This window comes from Chiloscyllium plagiosum, unplaced genomic scaffold (assembly GCF_037043375.1).
Source record: "Chiloscyllium plagiosum isolate Xiang-an unplaced genomic scaffold, Cpla_swu_hap1 HiC_scaffold_9, whole genome shotgun sequence".
In the NCBI taxonomy this organism is placed as follows: Eukaryota; Metazoa; Chordata; class Chondrichthyes; order Orectolobiformes; family Hemiscylliidae; genus Chiloscyllium; species Chiloscyllium plagiosum.
Window position 1 is genome coordinate 71634237 of NW_028270147.1, and position 17122 is coordinate 71651358.

Sequence of the window (17122 nt, forward strand, 5' to 3'; positions counted from 1 at the left end):
ATGACAAAGCACCACAACTTATCCATTGTAATGAGCCTGATGTTCACAGGAAAGAACTAAACCAACATCAAATTAAAAAAAAAATAACAAATTCAACAGGTAAAATGATATGATCCCCCACAACACATCAAGTTGATGAAAGCAGCCTTTCTTTCTGATAAAGACATAATTGTAAACATCTAAAATTATTTGTGCTAACACTTTTCTGAAAGTGTTCATTTGCTTTAGGTTAGTTTTATGGTCATTATGGATTATTGAATTGCTCTAGCTCAAATCTAAGCCCAGAGGGGATTTTAACAGTTACTGTAAAGAAGAATGCCTGGGATGGTTTCCTTGGTCAATACATTGAGGAATAGTCTACAGAACCTGCTAAAAGAAAGGGTTATAGACTCAAGATGTTTACTCTGCCTTTTCTCCAGATGCTGCCAGACCTGTTGAGTTTCTCCAGCAATTTGTTTTATTTGCAATTAAATATATATTTTGGTTCTGACTTCATAAGGAGGACGACGCAATGCCCTAAACATATCATTTCTAGTTAGAGTGATGAACTAAGGGGGAAAAAGAAATTTGGTATTTGTAGGGAAATGTTGTTACAGAAATTTATGAGATTAAAGGCCATTAAATTTCCAGGTGTCAGTAATCTACACCCTAGACTGGCCCTAAAATAATGGATGAATTGATGGTCATCATTTAAGATTCTATTGATTCTGGTATAGATTCAATGGATTAGAGGGCTGCTAATGTAACACCACTAGTTATAAAGAAAACAGGGAATTCCAGGCTTATTTTGGTGGGGGAGAAAAAAAGACTGAGAAAGCAAGAGAGCAAGACAGGAGGATGATGCAACAAGAGCTGGATGTCCGATAGGTGCAGCAGGCAGTGACAACAACAAAAAGCATCTGGACTTAGTGAGAGGATGGGTAGAGGAGCAGGGATGTCTTGCTGCTATTGTACAGATAGATAAGTGTGGCACTAGAAAAGCACTGGTCAGGCAGCATCTGAGAGCAGGAGAATCGATGTTTTGTGCCCTTTATCAGGAACATATGAGGGAGTTAAGGGGGTTGAGAGATAAATAGGAGGGAGGGTGGGGCAGGGTAACTGGGAAGGTAATAGGCAGATGCAGTTGGGGGGGGGGTGAGAGATGGTGATAGCTCGGAGTGGAGGGCGGAGTAGATAGGTGGGAAGGAAGGTGAACATATAGGACAGTTCAAGAGGGCAGTGCCACGTTGGATCAGTGGGGAGGGGTAGAGAAGAGTCAGAGAAATTATGAACTCAACATTGATGCCATGTGGTTGAAGGGTCCCAAGGCAGAAAATGAGGCATTTTTCCTCCAGGTGACAGGTGGCTAGGTTTTGGCAGTGGAGGCAGCCCAGGACTTGGCAGAGTGGGAGGGGGGAGTTGAAGAAGTCGTCAGCCACAGGGCAGTGGGATTGCACAGAGCCTTGGTGAGACCACGCGTAGAGTAGCGTATGCAGTTTTGTTCTCAGCTTCTGAAGATGGATATTCTGGCTATGTACAGAGAGTAACAAAGATTTACTAGACAGATTGATGGGATGGCTGTACTTGGGCATGGAGAGATTGGATTAATTGGGACAGAATTGCTGTGTGTATCTTGAAGGGCTAGCAGAGACAGTTCACAGAAGCCTGCAAGATTAAATGAAACTTAAAACAGGGTAAATGCATAAAAGATGTTCTTGATCACTGGTGAATCCAGAACCAGGGGCCACAGATTAAAGGATACTAGAGCAGCCATTTAAGACCAAGATGAGGAGAAATCTCTTCAACAATGGTAAACCTGTAGTTGAATCAAAAACACTGAACACTTTCAAAAAGCAGTTAGTCATAATGCTGAGGGCTAAAGGGATCAAGAGGGTATGAGGAAAACCAGGTACAGGATATGGAGTTGAATGATTAGCCAATGGATAATATTGAATAGCAAGCAGGCTTGAAGGACTAAATGGCCTGCTCCTATTTTCTAAATTGATAGGTTGGTAGTTGTTTAGACATGGAGGACTGAGATCCAAGATGGCGGCGACCCAGCAAGTCTGAGTCTGCAGTGCTCCTCCCAAGACTTGGGTCACCCACCCCCACCACACTTACCAAATCATTTATAATAGCTGTTTAATTTAATTAGTTGTTTAATATCAAATTTAAACAATCTATTCTTTAGTAAAAATGACTAAAGGGAAGGGAGCCCGCAGCTCTCAAGCAGGAACCCCACCCCCACCTTCTCCAGCTGCAGCTGAGGCATACACACCCGCCCCGGGGGACTGACCTCGTGGAGATGATCTCCAAACTGGGCGTGAAGATCGACGATTTCATCGAAGTATCCCGAAATCGATGGGACACACTCTCAGCCGCGCTGCAGAAGCACGACCGAGACATCCAGGAAATAGAGTGCCGAGTCGGAGGGCGGAGTTAAAGGTCGCGACCTCCGAAACTACAGCTCAATCGGCCGTGGATCAGGTCCGGACTCTCGAACAGCGAGTCCGGACCTTAGAGAATCACATTGACAACCTCAATAATCGAGGTCGCCGAAAAAATATTCGTTTGCTGGGCCTTCCCGAACGGGAAGAGGAAGGCTAGCTTACAGCGTTCCGAGAAGTGGCTGCTACAGCTTTTAAATTTGGAAGCTGGATCAGGCCAGGTAAGGGTCGCAATACGCGGGCCCGGCTCGAACCAGCGCCCACGCCCGGTCCTGTTCCGGCTGCAGAGCTACAAGGAGGCAGATACTCCTAGAAGCCTCTAGAAATCTTGGAAAAGATCCCCAAGCTATGATCTATAAAGGATCCAAGATCATGTTATTCCAGGACTTTTCCCCAGCTTTGGTCTGGAAGAGGAAGACATTTGACGAGGCGAAGCAGCGTTTAAGGGACTTCAATATTCAGTACTCCTTACGCTACCCAGCGACACTACGCTTTAACCATGAAGGATCCGTATATAACTTCGGATCGCCAGAAAAGGCTAAGGAATTCTTGGACTCTCTTAGATAAACTGTAAGAGATAATGGATGTCGGTTTGCCTTTCCCCCTGCTTTGGTTTATATCCTCCCCTTTTTTTTCCTCATATCTTACTGTTTAATATTATCATGGGGGGTGGGGAGAGGGATTTGATTTTCTTCCCCCCCCCCTTTTTCTTTTATTATTTTATGTATATATGTGGGATGCATGTGTGTGTGTGTTGGGGGGAGGTGGTTACCTTATTCAATTTTACCTCTGTCTTTAGGTTGTTTCTCCCTTGTTATTTTGTATTACTATATTTATATTTAATTATTATTTGTTGAGGTTGTAATTTTATAGTTATATGTTTATATATGGTATTAACATTACCAAATATATCCAGGTGTTGGTATGGGTGGGGGTAGGGTACTCACTGTTAACTCTAGCTTTGTATTATATCTGAATTCTCCTCATTTTATTGAGGAGCGCCTGGGTCAAGGGTGGGGCATTGGTTGGGAGAGGATATGATGGACTTTGAGAGAAGTGACACCCCCTGGGAACAAGGGGAAAAATCTCCACTTAGATACATTTTATATTTTTTTTATTTAGAAATATTTTTTTTATTGTATTGTTGTGAGTGTATTAGAGAGGCTTTATTTTTGTAAATTTTATATGCTCTACGCTCGGGATGTTCTGGATAGGGTTTCCCCTCCCGAGGGGTCTCGGATTTGCCCAGATGATTATGGTTGATCAGTCGGTTAAGTGGTACACCTGGAATGTCAGGGGGAGTAATTCGCCAGTCAAAAGGAAGAAAATATTATCAAATCTTAAGGAAGGAAGGAGTTGATATAGCTCTCCTACAGGAGACACACCTGTCGGATAAAGAACACTTGAAATTACGACAGGGTGGATTTGATCAGGCCTTTTTTTCTTCTTTTAGCTCAAAAAGCAGGGGAGTTGTTATTCTTGTTTGGAAGAATTTCCCTTTCAAAATTCTAAAGCAGATAAAAGACGAATCTGGACGATATATTTTGATTAAAGCCCTCATAAATGGAGAGGAATATAGGATTTTAAATTTGTACTGCCCCCCCGGCACATCCCATTAAATTTATAATGGAAGCCTTTTCAAAATTGATGGCTTTTGGTGCCCGTCATACAATCATAGGGGGAGACTTTAATTGTATTATGGATCTGGAAATAGATAGGATTCCCAAGAGTACTGCAGGAGTATCTCCCAGATCTAGACAATTGATGGATCTGAACAAAGAATTAGGATTAGTAGATGTATGGAGATGTCTTCATCCACAGGGTAGAGATTTTTCTTTCTACTCCAATCCACATAAATGTCATACCAGAATTGATATGTTTTTTGCCCCCTCGATTTTTTAAAATTCCATATCATCCTGTAAAATAGGTAGTATAGCAATTTCCGACCACACTGCTGTATATATGGAAACTAAGGCGAGGAACAATGGGACATCCCCTCAGCATTGGCGTATGGACCCCTTCCTAATGAAAGATAGTAAATTTGTAAAGTACTTCTCTCAAGAATTTAAAACTTTTTTAGAAATTAATTCAGGTACAGCTAGCAACCCATCAATGATGTGGGAGACCATCAAAGCTTACACGCGAGGTTTGATCATCTCCTACTCAGCGACCCAGAAGAAATTGAAGAGAGAACAACAGCGTCTGCTTGAAGTTTGTTTAAAAGCAGCTGAAACAGCATACACTGATAGACCTTCTATTATTAAATTGCAAAGGATTACGGCTCTTAGGACAGCTCTAAACACTACGCTTACTCAAACGGCTAAGAGGGAAATATTATTTGCAAAACAAAGGTTATATGAATATGGCGACAAACCGGGTAGATACTTAGCATTTCTTGCAAAGAAAAAAAAGGCACCTCAGACTATTATGTCTATCAAGGAAAGTACAGGTATTTTGACTCATGATCATAAAAAGATTAATGCGATCTTTAGAGAATTTTATTCTGAGTTATATAAATCGCAGGATTGTGAAGATAGGACGAGGAGGATGCAGTCAGTTTTTAAAAATTTGACCTTTCCAGGCCTAACTCCAGAACAGGTATCGGTCCTAAATGCTCCTCTAACAGTCCAAGAAATACTTGATGCAATTAGGCAACTTCAGAGTGGTAAGGCACTGGGCCCAGATGGTTTTCAAGCTGAATTCTATAAAGAATTTACAGGAATATTGGCGGGTCCACTTATGGACATGTATAACTATGCATATAGTCAGGGCTGTCTCCCGCCTTCGCTGGAAGAGGCAAATATTTCTCTTATCCTTAAAAAAGGAAAGGACCCAGAAGATTGTACATCATATAGACCAATATCCTTGCTAAATGTAGATTTTAAAATCCTTTCTAAAACGTTAGCACTGAGACTAGAAAGGATACTGCCACATATTATAAAGGAGAATCAGATGGGGTTTATTAAGGGCCGTAGATCATCCAATAATATTAGAAGGGTTTTGAATATGATTCAAGCCTGTCATCAGGGAAAAATACCAGGAGTAGTAGTTTCATTAGACACGGAAAAGGCATTTGATAGGGTTAAATGGTCATAATTGTTTTACACATTGGAAAGGTTTGGCATTGGACAGGTGTTTACCAAATAGGTCTCAACATTGGGATCATTATACAAAGCAGTTGTGGTTACCAATGGATTAGGCTCGGATAGCTTCAGTGTGGGTAGGGGCTGCCGTCAGGGATGTCCCCTCTCGCCATAGTTATTTACGCTAATAATTGAACCACTAGTAGATGCTATACGAGCTGATCCTAATATAACGGCCCAGAGGATTGGTACAGGTAAACAAAATTACCCTTTATGCAGTTGATGTTCTTCTATTCCTCAGTAATCCTCTGATGTTCGTACCTCGCCTAATCCAAGTTATTAATACATTTAGCACATTCTCAGGCTATAAAATTAATTTTTCAAAATCGGAGGCTATGCCAATGGGCGGCCTTGCTATGACACCCCACTTAGTGGACGGATCCCTTTTTCCCTTTCGTTGGTCCCTGGAGGGCTTCTTATATTTAGGCATTTTTATTACTCCAGTATTTGGTCAGTTGTAGAAGGCTAATTTTGTGCATTTACTGGAAAGGATAAGGCAGGACCTCCAGCGATGGGGAGACCTTCCAATTTCCTGGTTGGGTAGAATAGCGCTAATCAAAATGAATGTCCTGCCCAGTCTCTTATATCCTATGAGAATGCTTCCGGTGATGCTGCCGAGGACGGCTCTACGTAAATTATATGGCTGGCTGGGTTCCTTTATCTGGAAGGATAGACGGCCCCTCATTAAGCTGAAGAAGCTACAGCTTCCACTGACAAGGAGAGGATTGGACTTCCGAGATTTTAGGAAATATCAGTTAAGTTCCCTATTAAGTTACATAGCTGATTGATTGTGGATCAGACAAGACCCAATCTGGTTGGACATCGAGGCCTCTCAAGTAAAATACCCACTTATTAACCTTTTATTTTCAGACAAGAGGAAAATCATCACAGATCACTGTAAAAATCCTATAATACTAAACACAATTAAGGCTTGGAATATAATGCAGCAAAATGAGGGCAACTCACATAAAACATCCCTCTATGCACCGATAGTGGGAGCATGGGGATCCAACCGGGGTTTACGATCTGCTTAAAACATGGGATCAGGATTTGGGACTAGAAATCTCTATAGAAATGTGGAATGATATTTGGGAAAACGCTAGAAGAATTACTATCTGTAACAGAACCCAGGCTATCCAGCTGAAGATACTTCATAGGGCCCATATAGCACCGGTTCGATTGGCAAAATTTAAGGCAGGAGCATCTCCAATGTGTCCCAAATGCAAAATAGAGGTGGGCACTCTTGTACATTAGATTAGATTAGATTACTTACAGTGTGGAAACAGGCCCTTCGGCCCAGCAAGTCCACACCGACCCGCCGAAGCGCAACCCACCCATTCCCCTACATTTACCCCTTACCTAACACTACAGACAATTTAGCATGGCCAATTCACCTGACCTGCACATCTTTGGACTGTGGGAGGAAACCGGAGCACCCGGAGGAAACCCACGCAGACACGGGGAGAATGTGCAAACTCCACACAGTCACCTGAGTCGGGAATTGAACCCGGGTCTCTGGCGCTGTGAGGCAGCAGTGCTAACCACTGTGCCACCGTGCTGCCCACATTGTCGATGGCCCTGTCATAAGATCCGTAGATATTGGACTAAAGTAGCAAGTACCCTGACAGAAATTTTAGGAATGGAAATTAAAGTGGACCCTGTATCTCTCCTTTTGGGCTTTTTGAACTTTCCCTCCCTGGACACGTACAGGAAGAGACTATTTTCTATTCTTTCTTTCTGTGCAAGGAAAAATATTTTGGTGAACTGGGTGGCTGAGGGCCCCCCGGACTTTCAAATTGGCACAGATTAATTACGGAATGTATTCCCCTTGACTTCCTTACAAATATGGTGCACCGAAAGACCGAATTATTTTAAGAAATATGGCAGCCCTTCTTGAATTACATAAATACACATATTTCGGCTATCCTAACAAGGGTTTTTATTTAATTGAGATTACAAACCTGGCTGGTCCAGGGCCCCTTAGGAGAGGAATCCCGCACGAATACGGGTTTTATTACATCTGATGTTAACACATTCCGAGCATGTAAGAGACTTAAATCTACACTCTGGTTAGTTGTAGGTTAGATTAGTAGATAATTGAGTTTTGTTTCTGTTTTTCGGTTTTTTTTATTCTTTTGTTAAATTTTGGCTATTGTATATTTGATTAATTGTATATCAATGTTTACATTTGAGAGTTTTGTCTATTTTTGTAAACTTGTAAAAATGTTAAATTTCTAATAAAAATATCTATATAAAAAAAAAGACATGGAGGACTATCACCTACATTTTAAACACTCAGGCAGATTTTCCACTGGCCAGTCAGTTTGATTTGATTTGATTACTTAGATTTGATTACTTACAGTGTGGAAACAGGGCCTTCGGCCCAACAAGTCCACACCGACCCGCCGAAGCGCAACCCACCCATACCCCTACATTTACCCCTTTAACCTAACACTACGGGCAATTTAGCATGGCCAATTCACCTGACCTACACATCTTTGTGACTGTGGGAGGAAACCGGAGCACCCAGAGGAAACCCACGCAGACACGGGGAGAATGTGCAAACTCCACACAGTTGTATCTCAACATCTAGGAATTGTAGATAGGGACTCTGGAATTGCCATTGTGGCATACTCTTAAGAAACTGCCCTGGAAACTGAATTACCCACTACACAAGTCCTCCATGCTCGGATCCCTTTGAAAGTCTTCATTTAAATTGGAGACTTTTGATGGCTCCCATGAAAGAGTAAAACGGTTAAAGCATTGAATACTTAGTCTAACTCCCAACTAGTAACTATTCATCTAAATACCACACATCCCTCAACTACACCTCCTGAGACTCCATTCTCCCTCTACTCCAAGAGGCCAAACTCAACATCCCACTATCCAATGGATTCAAATCAGGCAGATCCTACTGCCAGACCCACCCCATGTCCATTCCATGACAGCAGCTTTCAGAGTGGTTGTCAAGACCTTAAAATATCAGAAGAATACAGCAGCAAAATGCTGTGAAAGGAGAAGTGGTCTCCTTCCTCTGACAGTTCTCTGCTACAAAACAACTGGCTCCATTAGTTTAGAAGGAGCCTCAAGTGGTATCGCATTTCAGAAATGCCAGGTTACCTTCTTTAATAGAAAGAGGTGTCAGAGTAACATTGCTACTCCCTGGAAAATCTAGCTCACTATTTTCAACCAAAGTTTGAACCTGTTATCATCCAACTCTGCTCCCCTCTTGATCCTGCAGGATCAAGAATTCTCAACTGATCAATTATAACAGAATTCTACAGCATTACAGATCAATACCATAGGAAAAAGGAATACGCTATCCTGTCCCTAAAACCCATTTCACCATTCAATGACGAAAAGGAACTAAACTTACAGAGCCACATTTATGACCAAAAGTATCTCAAAGCACTTCGCACACATGTACTTTTGATGTCTCACTATTGCAAGAGGAAAAAAATGCCAATTTGTCCTATTGATAAAATGCATATCACTAATAACTGATTTAACATCTATTCCCCATAATTAACATCAGGTTGTCTAGGTGGAGAAACGGATCGTCAATGTCTCTATTCTGTAAAGTGCTCAAGTATGGATAGTGCAAGCTACTAAGGCTTACTGATGAGACTTTCAATTTTCTACTTTCAAACATGGCATAAATTATCTTCCCTGTTACAGGATGCCTTAGCAAAGTGGCAAAATGTTACCAGACTAGTAATGCAGTGTGTTGGCTCTAATGATTCAGAGGCAAACTAAAATACAACCACAGCAGCAGGGGTAATTTAAATTCAATACATTAATAAACCTGAAAAAAGATTCGTATTTATGAAAGAACCAGATGTACATATGAAACCCACCCTGATTTACTGACACTGTTTGGAGAGGAAATCTACCATCCTTACATGTCTGGCCTACATGTGACTCCAGAACTACAGCAATTTGGTTTACTCTTGACTGTCCTCTGACATGGGCAAAAAAGTGAGTGAAGGGTTTTTGCCCAAAACAGATTTTCCTGCTCCTCAGATGCTTCCTGACCTGCTGTGTTTTTCCTGTACCACACTCTTGTCCTCTGAAATGGCCTATCACTTAACTCCTACAGAGAAAGTGCGCTGTGTAGCGTAACTGCGACAATTGCAATGACTCAAGGTGGTCACTCACCACTACCAAAGGCAATTAAGGAGGGGAATAAATGCTGGCCTTGCATTCAAATATTTGTTTCAAAAATAAAGTCTCAATTTAGATTGGTGATTGAGTGTAACTTGATTGATTTCAGGACATCCATTCTTACACTAGTATGCAAGTTGGAGAATCATCTTAACTATAGTTAGGCTGTATTTCTGCACACATTAAATAACTCACTATACAACTATTTTTGAATGGATGGAAGATGATTCATTCTCAATTTTGCCGAGGCACAATTCACCAAAACACCTACCTTGACAAACATTCCAAGACACTCTGGTACTCCTGTTCATGACCTTCTTTCATATACAAGCCAGTTCCATGTTCCTTTCTGAAAGTTTTGCGAGTATCATCATAAATAGCCTTGGCTATGTGATCTATTGATAAAGAACACAAAAGATAGTATTGTTGAGAATTTTGAAAAGCATTAGAAACTAACCAGATGTTAGTTTTCTGGGTGATGTTCAATTCCAACACAAGGAAATCTGTATAAAATGGTGCATTAGGAGGAGTAGTCAGGAAAACTCAGCATCAATGACTACAACAGCAGCTTGTAGACAGAAACAAATAGCAAGACATCAGAGCACTAAAGATGAATACAACAATAATAATTCAAACAATCCTGGAGAAAATAGTACAGAAAGATCATTTGTGGATATGAATACAGTCTTTCGAGTCCAAGGCAATTTGCTGCATCACAATTAAACAGCATGCATATGATACTCCAGGGAAAAAAAAATCCTTATTATTATGTTAATGAAGTAATTTGATGAAGTGGCAAAAGGGATTTCAGGAGGACAACTAAAATTTAGACAAAACAGATTTCAAGAGGTTTTAAAAAAAAAAAAAGATGGAAAAGTCAAGAACAGAACCTCCGTAGCAAGGATCTTAAATGAACTGAAGACTGAACTGTCCGTGGGGAGGCAAAGAGTATGAGAATTGGAGGAATAGACAAATCTGGGGGAATTACTGCAGGGCTTCAAGTCATACAGCATGAGGCGATAAACTATGAAGGATTTAAAACACAAAAGATCAAAAATTTGAAATTTGAAGTATTTATGGACTGCAAGCTAAAAATAGCAGATCTTTGGAACTCAGTGGGAACGGTGAACAAGCTGGAGAGAGAAGTCAGTAACCAAACTTGAATCACAAAATTGAATTCTAAGAGCAACACCAAGCATGAGCAGTCCTAGCAAGCTAGGCTGCACAGAAATGACAAATTGTTGAATAAAGTGTTGATTAGACTAAAGAAAACACAGAAAAAAAAATTAGATCAAAGATGATAAGGAGGATGGATACATTCAGTCAATAAAAATGTTACACCTGACTTGTAAAGGGGCCATCCCTATACCATGGGAGGGAAAGTAATCTATTCTGACAGATTCAAGAAAACAAAGTTACTGTAAAGTTGAGAATGAATTACAATAATATTGTAAGACAATTGAGGGGAAGAAGAGCTGGATAAATGGGTACAAGTTTACAGAGCTGTTTTTTTTTCGATGCAAGCATAATGACACCACTTGAAACGGGAGGATGACTACCCTGCCAAGATCAGTTATACCAGCACAGACCTGAATTCACACTTTGATATTCTGTTTCATAGGTTTTAAAGTTGGTAACATTCAGCTAAAGAGTCACTAATAAGTAAATCATTTTTAAAAAAAAACTCAACAGTGTTAAGTCCGTAATGCACCGATGGTAAGGATGCTACTCTGCTCAACTGGTGGTGGTAGCTGCGCTTCAGGTTTGAATACTGCTAGACATCCTACCTGGGTGATTATCTCAAATATCTGCTACCAAAGCAAATAAAGCAGGTTTGCTGACTACCTGAAAATTATCCCCTTTAACAAAGGCAGTCCTACAACAGGAATTTATCACAGTTGGTTAAAAAAAAGTTTACCTGACAGTGCCTGAGAAGTTTCTTTTGAATTTTCTGTTTGCAGTTCAAATTGTGGGACCATAAACTGCACATCTGGTTCAGACTGGAAGGAAAAGGCAAAGAATAAATATTTTAAAATTCGACAGTTTTAACTTGCAGGTAAAAACAGGGCAAAGTATTTGCAAATCATCCTGGACATCAAACCCATACTTGGATAGAAGAAATTCGGAATATTGGGCTGAGAAATAAAACAGATCATAAGTGCCAGTTTACTCAGATTCTACACCTTCACTAGGATGCTGATTCAAAAACTAAATATGACAATCAAACTAAACCAAGGACAAAGTTTTTCTACATACTAACCTCAAGATACAAGTTATCTAAACCAATTTTAATATTTTGAAAAACTACCTACATCTTGCCCTCCATCTTTTCTGCCTATAAAAAATTTAATAACTATACCTTTTTTCTCGAATTTTTTTTTAAAAAATGGAAGCTCCTTTCAAATTAGTCAAAGGGTGATAGATTAGTTTTATATTTTAAAACTCATTTCCAGCAAATTATCCAATTGCATCATACATATCTTTACGTAATTTGTTAAAAAGGCCATCTGCCTGGCTGATTCAATTCATATACTGTACATTGGTGTATCCCTTCTGTCAAATACACTTCAGGATGACCAAAGTAGTTGAAAACATTCTAGTTGTTCATTTAAACACTTCCCTTATCCAAAAGGATGATAAAAACACTTAAGAATTGTTCAAAGGAAATTTTATGCATATACATTCACATATATAAATCAAATGAAAGTGCAAATGATAGGATCACCGTGCAGTTTACGGCTGCTGACATAAATGATTTATTTCAACATTCAGTCATTTGTATCCAATTCATAGATCACAATCTTAAAACTTAAATCTTAAAGACTGCAGAAATATAGTATGAGACGTGGCTTCGGAGTTTAAATTTTAATTTCCATACAGCATCAGTAGTCAGTACATGCTGACAAATGCACATACGTAAATTATCCTCCAAGGACTGCAAAACACATGATAGCTTTGCCTGCTTGACAACTAATCAAAGGACTTTGCACTATTTACACCTACAGCTGATAACTTATCAAACATCAAGTTGCAAGTGTTATTCAAAGCCTTATAGATAAGAAGCTCCTGCTGTCAATCCCTAGTCCATGTAAAGATGATGACCTCAGCAAGGGGAGAATTGGGCAGTGACCTGATAGAATACACTGGACCGGAACCTTATTCCGGATAACCACTGGAGGAGGAAGAACAGTGTCCCTGTGCCATCTGCAAAATAAGGCTTGGTACGCTGTAAATCTGCAACAATTAGTGTATATCATTAATTATCTACTGGCATTTGGACAAGATAAGCAAGGATTGAAGGTACTATGTAAACATAAACACAGGAAACATTTGGCAAAGGACAGAAGCAAGCAGTTTTACAATGACATGCAATAATCAAAACTCTGACATACAATGCAAAAGTAGTAATTTTAATCAGATGCAACGATTATAAACTGACCAGATGTCATTCTGAAGGGTTTTATGTTCACTGTAGCTTAAAATGGCAGCTGATGAGTTTATGAACATTTAGTTACAGGTAAAGCTTGCTTGCTTCAAGGGACAGATTAAAAAGTAAGAGTATATAGCAGTTGGAAGGATTTCCAGATAATTTGGTGAACCTTCGTTTGAAAGCAAGATTTCAGTACATAAAAGTTTGCTAAGGCAATAGAACTTAGTGTTCAAAATTCTATTAATTTTTGTCCACTTGTTCATTTTTCTAACCATCTACACTCACTTTCTTCTAATTGCTTGATTATCATCCATAATGCCACCTATTTCAGAGTCATATAGCACGAAAGAGACTCTTCGATCCAACACCAGCCTGATACCCAAAACTGATCTAGTCTCATCTGCCAGCATTTGGCCCATATCCCTCTAAACTCTTCCTATTCATGTACCCATCCAGATGCCTCTTAAAATTATGTAATTGTACCCACCTCCGCCACCTTCTCTGACAACTTGGTCCATACACTCACCACCTTCTGTGTGAAAACATTGCCCCTCAGGTCTCTTAAATCTTTCCCCTATCATCTTAAACCTATGCCCACTAGTTTTGGACTCCCTACACTGCCTTGGTAACAACTTCCTTCTCAAAAAAGATGCAGTGAATGAAATCTTTCTGTCAGTTAAAAAAAAAATCCATAACAGCATGCATTAGAGAAACACAGAATCCACTAAGTAGAAAAAGATAAATCTGGCAAAAGGTTAACAGTTCTCTCCAAAGAATCAATCCACAGATGTGAGCTTCTTATTTCAGATAAGGCACACTTGCAGCACCATTTGCATTTATTCATGCACTAAATTTAATTAACAGCAAATGTTCGAGTGCAATACTGTTACCTGGAATACAACTACTTTGCCATCATCGGTTTGCAAATAGAAGGTCCATGAAGTGAAGAAGCTCTGAGCTGAATTCATCAAATCACTGTAGAAAGCAGACATTATGCTGATGGGGTAAACGAAGTGGATTTTTGGAACCATGGACATGAGCTGTGGGAAGATGATCATTTATAACTCAAAAGTGTAATAAAACTATCCCAAGTTAAAGTAGAATAAGGAAATTATATTTAGTGCTGTGACTCATTAACTTACAATTGCACAGGGATTGTCAATGAAATAGCTAACATGCATTTTGGATTAGATCTAGAGATCCTCAGAACTCGCATTAGGTTGGCATCAAATTCTCAGCTTCTGTAGCGGATACATTGCAGATACGATCTGAAAAGTTTTCACTATGTTGATATCTTTTAGTTCTATTACTCCAGTCCTCAACCATGAATCTTATTTTCTTACCCATTAGCTTTTGTTCAAAATTTTAAAGCCGTACAAGTTTCTGCAAACTTTAGATTAGATTAGATTACTTACAGTGTGGAAACAGGCCCTTCGGCCCAACAAGTCCACACCGACCTGCCGAAGCGCAACCCACCCATACCCCTACATTTACCCCTTACCTAACACTACGGGCAATTTAGCATGGCCAATTCACCTGGCCTGCACATCTTTGGACTGTGGGAGGAAACCGGAGCACCCGGAGGAAACCCACGCAGACACGGGGAGAACTTTTTTCACATTTAGTTGAAGTTTTCTGGAGGAAACTGCACATAATGAAATTAATTAGCCAGGAACAGACTGGATAGGATATTTTATAAATCCACCTGAATCTCTGCCATCAAAAGTGAAGAATCAGCCAACATAACCAAGGATAGCCTGCACCCATGGAACTGCCCAGCACTAGCACATTTCCTGGTCTTCTGAAGGCAAAACTTGAAACTTTAGCCCCATTTTAAGGCAGAAGGGAAGCCAGCAACTGCGCTCTTCCCCATGAAGTACAAACAGAAATAAGGTGCAGTTCCCACTTTTGGGAAAGTCTTTTAAACCTACAGGGCTCCCAATTACAGGAGCCAGGACAATTTGAGTACTCAGTCTTCTCTCGAACAGCAGATTCTTAAGGAATTATATCATCACTTACTGGGAGCAGCATCCAAATAAAGCAACATCTATATTGATTGCAATGGTCACCCAATCAGCAAGCATCAGCAATAAAGTTGAAGCTATCTGGCATTACACAATGAATGTTCTTTACCTTGTTAACCCACTACCCTTCCCTCCACATCTCATTGTTTACTGCATGCTCTTATCTGGTCAAAGCCATGCTACCTGAGCCTTTGTCACATAACCCTAAATTTAACTTTCTCCCTACTTGCTTATACCTTATGCACATTCTCATAAGTTCCCAACTGCAGATGCAAAAAAAAAAGTTATGGTGTCTTTTCCACTCAACAGTTGAGACAGGATGCAAGCTGGCAGACCAAATGCATTTGAGTGTATTGAATGAGGATTTACTGGCTCTCAATGAAAAGAGTCTTGTTCACAGAAGATACATGCATAGGCATATGTACATATTTGACATCAGCATTAAACAACAGATATCTGGTGACTGAAGTCTAGGCATGTGAAGCCTCGACGTGTGAAGCCATCAACATCCTCCAGCATCATATTTGACAATGTTGATAGATGGTAGTACAGAAATATTCTACGGTATTTGTCTTGCTGATGATGATCAGACCAAACATTACACAGATGTGTTCATTTGCAAAAGCTGTTCCTTAATATGGAATACCAGTGGAGTGCAGTCAATGTACAGCAACTCCGAGAACTTAGGCATGCAGGGCCAAGGAATTTTTCATCAGTCTGGCATGCAAGTAGACACCCTCTGAAGATGGCATGAAGGCACATCAAAAGCATAAAAAAAACAAAGATAACCTATGCAATCCCAAAGTTGATCTAGTGTATTATGTTGCCATAAACAGCTTCAGTAGCGAGCTGGTTTCTTTTTCCAGCAGTTTAACAGACCCATCTCTACTCAGATGGGACAAATGTCATGGTGAGATCAATAAGGATTTAAAATGGTCTCTTTTGCTCACAGCAATTCTTTTGCAGCTGTCAGACTAAGAAAATCACATCAATTAGAAATTTCCCAGTACTGAAACAACACTGGAATACAAGGTAGATATTTTCAGCCAGGATTTGCAATGTACCAACGGCAACATAGACAAATACTTTTACCACAATCTTCAGCAGGGAAATCATTTGATAATTTGTTACAACCATTTCAGTCACTCTTATTCTTTCACAGGGTCCGCTTGCGTGATGCTAGAGGACAGGGATGTCCTGTACTACATCAGAATCTTGATCTTTGTCTTTGCCAAAATGAATCAATAACTTTGTTCATCTCCTCCATTGTGGATGTGATGTCCAACTCTGCCATGACGAGTGAGCTTTCATGTTTCTAACTTCAGTGAGAATGTTCCCCACGAAGAGGGGCACAATTCAAGGTACTATTTGACTTCATGCAAGAAACAGGTGGAAAGATTAGTTCTCCTGCTTTTGTGCTCAGATCAGTTTACTTTGTTGATTGACCTCTTCTTTTCTGATTTTTTTTTTTCAGATGTCCCCCTAACATTACTTAGGTCAAAGGATACAAGAGGATTGAAGCTATCCTGATGAGGAACAAAATCATGCAATCTTTTCTAAGTGTTTAGACTTGGCTCACACACCACTTCAAGAAATAGGAAATAAAAGGAAAATGGTGTCAAATGTTCAAACATGGATTGCACTATGACTTCAAAATTTACTCTAGCTCAGATATCGCCATCAGCATGAATGGATTTACAAAAACCCTTAACATTCACTAGCAAGGTCATTTGTTAAACCAAATCTCCCTTTGTAAAAGGTAGCATTGAGCCCTTTTCCTGAATGCTGTATACCAAAAGGTGAAGGTACTCCCATCGTCTGTATTATAGGAGCTGCATCATTTGAAGTGTGAAGGAATGGCAATATATTTGTAAGTCAAGATGCTGCGCGACTTGCCAATGATAGCATCCTCAAGTACCTACTACACTTGTCCTT

At 40.0% G+C, this 17122-nt stretch overlaps 1 protein-coding gene across 2 annotated transcripts in view; it reads right to left on the reverse strand.

Moving 5' to 3' along the window:
- Positions 1–17122, reverse strand: part of tmem59 (transmembrane protein 59) — a 40713-nt gene that overhangs the window by 4692 nt on the left and 18899 nt on the right. The window contains exons 4-6 of one of the 2 annotated variants that reach the window (XM_043699635.2): positions 14054–14203; positions 11652–11733; positions 10005–10128 (exon numbers count right to left, since the gene is read on the reverse strand). In XM_043699635.2, coding sequence (XP_043555570.1) covers positions 10005–10128; positions 11652–11733; positions 14054–14203 — 356 coding nt within the window. The remainder of the gene's footprint in view (positions 1–10004; positions 10129–11651; positions 11734–14053; positions 14204–17122) is intronic. The other variant, XM_043699636.2, reaches the window with a different exon arrangement.